Genomic DNA, 9,019 nt, shown 5'->3' with positions numbered 1-9,019 from the left:
GAAATTGCTAGGGCATCCACTAGTGGTGCACCTGAAGAAACTGAAGAAATCAGGGCAACTACATCAGTTGTGCCTGAAGACAATCAACCAGATTCCTATGCTCCTCCTGTGCCAACTTCAACTCCAATCCTTCCATCTGCATCAGATGTGAAGAAGACCAAGGCTGCAGAGCGTGCTGCAGTGAAGAAAAGGAAAGCATCAGTTGCTTCAGATTCTTCAGCTCCAAAGAAAATGAAGCCCATGACAAGTTTATTTGCAAATCCAATTGATGCTGTTCCTATCTCAACCAGGTCATCAAAGGACCTTGTTCCTTTTGATGAATAATATGTGATCCCCATCGGATCTTATGAAGAAACTCCTTCTGCTGCTTCGTCTGAACCCTTGGATGAAGAAATTGAAGTGGATGCGATCCCTTCAACATCTATCATCTCCTCGCCTATGCCTCAGTTCACAGCTAAAGAGGCTGGCGTTGAAGAAATGGAAGATCAAGATGTGGACATTGGCTGCTCCACACCCGTAATCAGTGATGAATTCTGGGAAAGTCAGCATCCAAACTCTCCAATGTTCATCCCTCTACAGCAAATTCCTCAGTCCCCCTCACAAACTGTTCACATGGGCTCTGAAGAAACTCATCCCACTGCCTCTGTCCATGAGGAAATTCCAGCCACTAGCGCTGAAGAAACAACTGCTGCTAAAAAACCAATGATGCAGACTGCCACTGAGAAGGAACCAGAAATTCCTCAGCCTGAAGAACCTGCGATTGAGATTCCTGAGGTCGTGATGCAACTCACTGACACTCCTCTGCCGAAGCCAAAGGATCCATTCTCACGCAAGCAAAAGTTCAAGGCTGATGATTTCTTCGGTGAGCACGTCTTCTTCGAAGATTACAACCCATATGACTCTGCTCGCATTAGGAAGAGGCATTTCTGGACTGCCAGTCAAGCCAATTTCTATTCCTCAGTGCTGTTCAACAAGGAGAAGATCTTCTACCATGAGCATATTCCTCGCGTGGATATGGAATCTCTGCTGTGCTTCGCACCAGTCCTCAGTGTTCTTCACGACGCTGGACTGCTAAACTTTTGCTCTGACATCTGCGATTGGAATGAAGAACTGATTCTTCAATTCTATGCAACGCTACACATCACCGGAGATGCTGAAGATGTGAATTCATGGGTGCTGGACTGGATGTCTGAAAACACTCACTACACGGCACCAACCTCTGAATTGCTTTGTGCTCTACCAGTCAGTCCTCCCCTTGAAGAAGCTCGCTGCATCTACAGTGAACCTGAGCTCACACATCATTACATGCAGGTGCTGATGAAACCTTTGAAGCCAGGTCAAGCACCAAGAACCAAATTCCTCGTGAAGGAATTGTTGTACATGCCCAGAACTGTCTATCGTATTCTTACGAAGAAAATTAGTCCTATCAAAGGCCACGACTCATCTGATGAGGAAATTGTTGGCATCATGAAGAATCTGGTATTCAACATCGTTCATGGCATTCCTGTCAATTATCACGATTTCTTCATGAGGACTATGGCAAATGTTGCAATGTCACCGTTTGAGCTGAAGCCTTAGGCACCTTGGATTATGAGATTCCTCAGGACAAGGTCTTCACTCAACTACAAAGCTGATTTCCAGAATCACCTCAGCTACTTGCCCCCAATTGAAGTCCCCAAGCAGACATATTCCTCAGTTGATGGAAAGGGCAAGGCACCAGCTGTAATAGATGAAGGCATTCGTCCATTGGATGGTCAGTTTCGCAAAGCTGCATCTTATTCCACCAATGATGACTCTGCCAATGCACCCAAGTCCACTCCTCAAGCCACTGCTCCACGCATGATGGCTGACCGTGAACTTCTGCTTAGTCTTCACCAGAAGGTGGATCGAAATCACAAATGGGTTAAGCGTCAGTTTGGTTCACTTCTTCACAACATGACTGCCACACACAATGCAGTGAAGAAAAACCACTACTACCTCCATCAAGTCTTCGGTCGCACCTGGGCAATCCTGTCACATCTGTATGGTGAAGAAGATCTGAAGAACAAGGGTCTCAAAGAAGATTTTAACTGGTCTGCACCTCCACCGAAGAAATTCAAGAAGGTCCAGGTTCCTTCTCTAGTGGCCAGCTCATATTCTTCATCGCGCGGCACTGATGAACATGAAGATTTGGACGACACTGCGGCAGGCCCTACATCAACAAACGACCCCAACAACGCTGGCGCTCCTTCATCAACTTGATTATCTTCATGGGCGTTAGTCCTCATTTTCGATCCTTTTGGTCATTCGATGACAAAGGGGGAGAAATATGAGTTAGTCTTCAAGCGGGTCTACTATATGGGCATTTTTTTGCTAAGTTACAACTCTCGTTCTTTTGAAACTTTATTGGATCGAGTTGTAATCTTAAACCCGATGGTGCTCTAATACTTTTGATGCACTGTGCTCTGATACTTTTGATGCACTATTCTGCATGCTTATTCCTCGTTAATATTATGGCACGCATGCTGAATTTCACCAGGCACCATATTTCATCATGCATTTCAAATTCTTCATATTATATGCTAAATGCGTGTATGAATTACAAGATATAGGAGGAGATCTCCATGATTCAACTCTTCAAGTGTGCATTGCTTCAAAAGCAAATTCCTCACTATGCACATCTTCAGGGGGAGTTCTTCTATATCTTGCAATCAAATTCCTCAATATCAGTAGTTACACTTCATATGTTTATCCCCGTTGAAAACTTAACCTATATTGTCATCAATCACCAAAAAGGGGGAGATTGTAAGTGCATCTAGTGCCCCTTAGTGATTTTGGTGTATTGAAGACTTATAGGTTAAGGGACTAATGCGTTTGTGAGTGTACACAGGTCTATAAGTCTATGAGGAGTTTGATATTTATAGGAAAAGTCGACCCCTAAAAATAAATATCTTCAACTGAAGATTTTGATATTTCTGAAGACTTTCATGAAGACTTTGAAAGTGAAGAAACTGGTGTGTCCGTAAAGACTTGATATTCATGCGAGGAATATGAAGCTTGAAGACTTTCGTTTTCATAGTTTTGTTTATTTCTCCTTCTTGAGTCGTAGGAAACACCGTACTGTTAAAGGGGGTCGAGGAAATACTAAGGAAAAATTTCCATGTGATGCTCAACTCAAAATCCTACACCTACCAATCCCTTCGAGTGAAGCCATTGGAAATCTCATACAGTTCAGTCAATTTGTTCAGTGACAGAGACGAAGTTCTTCTGGTCTCTGAAGAATTTGTCCTGACTGAGGAGTTAGGAATTCGCCAGTGCAGATTGCCTACACAGTGAGAAACATGATAGCCCCGAGGATTTTGCTACTCAAAATTCCTACCGTTGCTGTGCTATGCGCCAACTGTCCCAAAATATCTATCCACATAATGGTCATATCATTGAAGGGCATTTATGTCTTATCATGTCGGGCTGCTCCCTAGGCTATAAATAGCCGCCCCCTACAACCACTAGCTGGTTGGCTGCTCGGAGAAAAACTGACACTTGTCATTTGAGAGCAACCCATCCTCTGAGGACTTTGAGCGAAAATCATCAAGTGAGGAAAAACCAAAAACCCAAAACCCAAACACCTACAAACCCCAAGTGATTGAGCATCACTGAAGAGATTGATCCTGCGTGGAGCCGACACTTGTTACCTTTGAAGACTGTGCTTCTTCCAGACGATTAGGCGTCATGGTCTAGAGCATCCAAGAGAAATTGTGGATCGTCGAGTGACCAAGTTTGTGAAGGTTTGGAAGTCGCCTGAGGACTTACCATGAGTGATTGGATGAGGTTTGTGTGACCATAGTTCAAGGAGAATACGGTGAGGACTAGGTGTCCTGAGCTGCGTGTTTAGGACTGGGTGTCCGGGACTGTGTGTCCTCGAGTTTAAATACTCAGCTGCTCCAACCAGATGTACAACTGAGACAACAGTTGGAACTGGTCTACCAAATCATTGTCTTCACCAAGCTTACTGGTTCTATTTCCTCAACTCTTTCATTTCCTCATAACTGTGTTGTGTGTTTGTTCATATCTGTGTTTGAAGACTTTGACTGAAGACTTTCTCAATTTCCTCAGTTCAATTTCTTCAGTCTATTTGTCTTCATCCTGTGTTATCCTGTGATTACGCTTCCTGTACTCTATGCCTGTCTTCATTTCATCATGATGACTATGCTTGTATTCTGTTATGTTTAATTTTGAGTACTTATTCCGCTGCTAGTAGTTCTTTGCTAAGGAATTTCCTCACCGAAAAATTCCTCAGTGAAGAATTTCATAAAAATCGTCTATTCACCCCCCTCTAGTCGATATAACGCACTTTCAGAAAACAGTCTCCATTAACGACTACATGGTGTAAATATACCATGAAAGAATGTTAGAGAACTAAAACAAAATGAACTGAATGAGCAACCACCTAAATATCAACATGATACTTTACTACAAATGCAGGGAATAGTGAATCAAAATGACAGGCCAACGGTGCCACATGAATTAAATTAAGTTCAAATGTAGTATAGAAAAACAAGAACAAAACCCTTTACCGACGGTGCCACAGGAATTATATCAAGTTCAAATGTAGTATACAAAAACACGAACATAACCCTTTACCGATTGTATAGCATCACTTCCACCAAGGTGGTTGGCAGTCCTCATCACTATGTGGCTGGCGACGCATCACTTTTGTCCAGATTCATCCCGAGTCCTTGCTCGGGTCTGGTAAACTCTTCTTTTATTCATCGCTTAGAAAGTACAAGCAGATTGTGCTTTGTGGAGACCCTAAAAGAACCCCATCCACGAGGGGAATGCAAGGTGTTGACCTGCCAGTCTTCATGTCAAAGACCATGCCCTGATCCCTACCCCTCCCACCAATCCAGTACACACAATCACCCTTTAGTCCCGGCACGCCTTCCGCATATATCAACACTGAATTGTTCCTCCCAATAAACACTGAGTATCCCCCTAAGTCAGCCACAACGTCCCAACATGGTCGGCGCTGGGGGTCATACCTCAGAACAAATATTTCATCATGTGCTACACGGCATCGACCCCCTTCTAGTAGTTGCAAAGTAACCGTGCAGGACGCATTCCTCCAAATTTGGTACAGGTTACCATTGCAGAACACCAGGTTCTTGACACTAGTGAAAGTCAATATTGTGTTGTATGGCGGGGCGAAACCAGTGGCGTCGTCGAATAGGTTGCTTCCCACAGACGAGAACAATGTCTCAATGGTGGCCGGCGCATTTAGATCCGGTCCTATCCCATGCATCTTGATGATTTGCCTATTATGCACCGCAGTATATGTTGATGTGGGGCCCTCGAGGATGATAGGTTCCCAGCGGCAACACTGTGGTAGCAGGAGCACATGGACGTCTCCAAACCGAGTGAGGTAGTACACCCTACCATTTCCATGGTAGAGGAGGTCGGCGAGCTGGTCTCCAATGGTGAGGCGAATGGGGTCGAGGATGGCCCACCTCCTGGCCCCTGCGGTGACATAGGCAACCCTATTGATATCACATATCACAGCGGCCATGAAGTCGTCGGTGGCAGGGTTGGGTGCGAAGACGATCTTGGAGACGAGGCGGCTGTCATAGACAAGCGGGGGTAGGAGGATCTCAGCGGCTATGATGGGGTGGAAGAGGCTGAGCAGGCTACGAACATCATCGATGCGGACGGAGAGGGCGAGCCATCCGCTACAGTAGCCAAGACAGGTCCTGACCGACGGGATGGTGACGAGCTTGAAGGAGCGGCGCGCCGCAGGGCATAGCTGGCCCGAAGGGATGTCATTGAGCTCGAAGGAGCAACGCGCGAGGATTGAGGCCGCAGTGGTACGACGCTTGATGGCAGCGGTGGTGCAACGCTTGGCAGGGTCGTCGCCGTGGTCAACAAGCAGCAATGGTGATGGTGGCACGAGCGTGCGACGCCATGTCTTGCAGGCACCCCGCACACTCGCGTAGCACTTGAGGTCGTCAAGGCCGTCGGCGATGCGGCAGACAAGCTCTGGTAGCAGGTCCGCCCATCTCGGGCCCGTTGGCATGGTAGGGATAGGATTTCGGCGAGGTTGGGGAATTGCTAAACAAATAACATGGGGCTTTTGCTCACACAAGCAAAGAAAGAAAGAAGTTGTGTGCCCTAGCTTACGATGGAAATCTTTTAAAGCATCCGACCGAGCCACAGAAACGTGCATGCAGAAAACTGCTTCCAGAAAATTGCGGTAACAACTATATTATCTGTTGTTTTTAGTAAGTCATGATTTGCTTCCACCAAATCAATATAAATTTAATTAATGGTTCCAGAAATCACGTAAAATACTCAAATTTTGTTTTCCTTGGTAAGTCGTGATTGCTTCCTATTTTTTCTTTTGTTTTTGGTAAGTCGTGATTGCTTGAAATATACATATACTCCCCAAATCCCAAATTAGTTGACTCAGATTTGTCTAAATACGGATGTATCTAGACACGTTTAGTGTTACATACATCTGTATCTGAATAAATCTTTGGGATGAAGGTTGCACAAAAGATTAATGCTTTCTAGAAATTACAGATTGCTTCCAACAAACAACTAAAATATTTTCTCTATAGCACTAGGGTGGTATGGATACTTTAATTTTGGCCAACGCTCAATGTGGGACCACCGACGCGCTTGATCGTCACTGTGTGGGCCATTCTTGCGAGTCATGTGGGCTATTTCAGTAGCAAAAGCTTTGCCCTAGCTCCCCAACTCTATCTCCCGTAGGTCCCTGATACGCCATGTGACACCCTGGTTTTTGCCATTTCTCTTTCTCTGGAGTTTATTGCAAATTTGGTTTGAAATTGAGTTTTTGAATTAACTCATTTGGACTTAACACTTGGGAATTGTTTTGATTTTCACCCAAGTGACTCCTCTCACTCTCAAAAACAACTATTTCTCTCTGATATCTAAAAACATTGCCTTGGGAATATTTTTCTCGAAAGCAAAATATTTATTTTCTCTCTGAAAATGAATGCTTTTCTCTTCTGCTCCAAAGCAACACCCATTTTTCTTGCTTCCAAAAATCTGAGAAAATTTCCAAATATTCTTTGGACCATGCCTCATCATCCTATGCAAAAATATCCTATGGTTATGAGGAGTATTTTTGCCATAGAAAATCATTTCCATTCTGGCTAGAAATGGCACTTTGTGAAGGAAGTATATTTTTGGATGATCTCCTTGAGTTGAAATTTTTATGACTTGATGACATTCATAACTAACCATTAACCCCCAAGTTTCAGCTCCTAACTCTCTCTAGAATTCTCTCAAATTGCCTCACAAGTTTTTGTCCAGAAACTTGCCAAGGAGCCCAAGTATATTCCTGTCGACCTGGCTTTCATCTAACACCACATGGTGACTAAACCTTGCAAGAACAAGTCACCAGACATGATTTAACTCCACGGGCACACCGCGTTGCACCAGTGCATGCGGTGACCGCGTGAATCCATAATGCCAGGCTGTTGTTCGACGCACTCTGAGCGCCGACGGCTTCTCTGTTTGGCTCGTGCGCTCGCCTCCGGCCATTCTAGCGTGTCATTCATCTTCCTCTATGTCGTCTTGTTCCCCCTGACCATTCGCTAGAGCTTCCCGATGCCGGCGACATCCGCTGCAGATACAGACACGGCAGGGCAGTGAGCATAGTGTGCACGTGCACTCGTGTCGTCTCCCTCCCGCGCCCTGTGCTTGGCTCCTTGCCTCCACTGTGGTCGTGTGAGCTCCCCGACCTCTCCCATCCACTCTAAGCCTCGTTCGTCGCCTCTTGCCGCTCCAGAGCCTTATCCGGCGATCTTGAACCCCTCCTCGGCCGCGCCTATATATAGTGCCCCTCCCGAGCTTCTCTGGCCACACCACTGATACGTCTATGTCGTATCTATAATTTTTGATTGTTCCATGCCAATATTCTACAACTTTCATATACTTTTGGCAACTTTTTATACTATTTTTGGGACTAACATATTGATCCAGTGCCCAGTGCCCATTCTTGTTTGTTGCATGTTTTATGTTTCGCAGAATATCCATATCAAACGGAATCCAAACGGGATAAAAACGGACGGAGCTTATTTTGGAATATTTGGAAAATTCCAGAAGAAAAATCCACGCGAGACGGTGCCCGAGGTGGCCACGAGGTAGGGGGCGCGCCCCTGACCCTCGTGGGCCACTCGTAAGGCGGTTGATGCCCTTCTTCGGCCGTAAGAAAGCTAATTTTTGGTAAAAAAATCACGGCGAAGGTTTCAGGCCAATCGGAGTTACGGATCTCCATATATATATATATACGAAATGGTGAAAGGGTAGCAGAAGAGAACGCAGAAACAGAGAGAGACAGAGAGACAGATCCAATCTCGGAGGGGCTCTCGCCCCTCCTATGCCATGGAGGCCAAGGACCAGAGGGCAAATCCTTCTCCCATCTAGGGAGGATGTCAAGGAAGAAGAAGACGAAGGGGCCCTCTCTCCCCTTCTCTTTCGGTGGCACCAGAACGCTGCCGTGGCCATCATCATCATCACCGCGATCTACACCAACACCTCCGCCATCTTCACCAACATCTCCATCACCTTCCCCCTCTATCTACAGCGGTCCACTCTCCCGCAACCCGCTGTACCCTCTACTTGAACATGGTGCTTTATGCTTCATATTATTATCCAATGATGTGTTGCCATCCTATGATGTCTGAGTAGATTTTCGTTGCCCTATCGGTGGTTGATGAATTGCTATGATTGATTTAATTTGCTTGTGGTTATGTTGCTGTCCTTTGGTGCCCATCATATGAGCGCGTGCGTGGATCACACCATAGGGTTAGTTGTATGTTGATAGGACTATGTATTGGAGGGCAAGAGTGACAGAAGCTTCAACCTAGCATAGAAATTGATGCATACGGGATTGAAGGGGGACCAATATATCTTAATGCTATGGTTGGGTTTTACCTTAATGAACGTTAGTAGTTGCGGATGCTTGCTAATAGTTCCAATCATAAGTGCATAGAATTCCAAGTCAGGGATGACATGC

The 9,019-nt window shown here is 45.4% G+C and overlaps 1 protein-coding gene across 1 annotated transcript; it reads right to left on the bottom strand.

Annotated features, from left to right (window-relative positions):
* Nucleotides 1-4,741: 4,741 nt before the first annotated feature.
* On the bottom strand, nt 4,742-6,046 carry LOC119299179. Its single transcript, XM_037576430.1, has 2 exons — nt 5,876-6,046; nt 4,742-5,776 (listed from the first exon to the last, which is right to left on the bottom strand). Exons 1-2 carry the CDS (start codon nt 6,044-6,046, stop codon nt 4,742-4,744), a joined length of 1,206 nt encoding a protein of 401 aa, XP_037432327.1.
* Nucleotides 6,047-9,019: the final 2,973 nt, after the last annotated feature.

This window comes from Triticum dicoccoides, chromosome 5A, assembly GCF_002162155.2.
Source record: "Triticum dicoccoides isolate Atlit2015 ecotype Zavitan chromosome 5A, WEW_v2.0, whole genome shotgun sequence".
Lineage (NCBI taxonomy): Eukaryota > Viridiplantae > Streptophyta > Magnoliopsida > Poales > Poaceae > Triticum > Triticum dicoccoides.
This window is presented reverse-complemented; position numbering and strand designations above follow the sequence as displayed.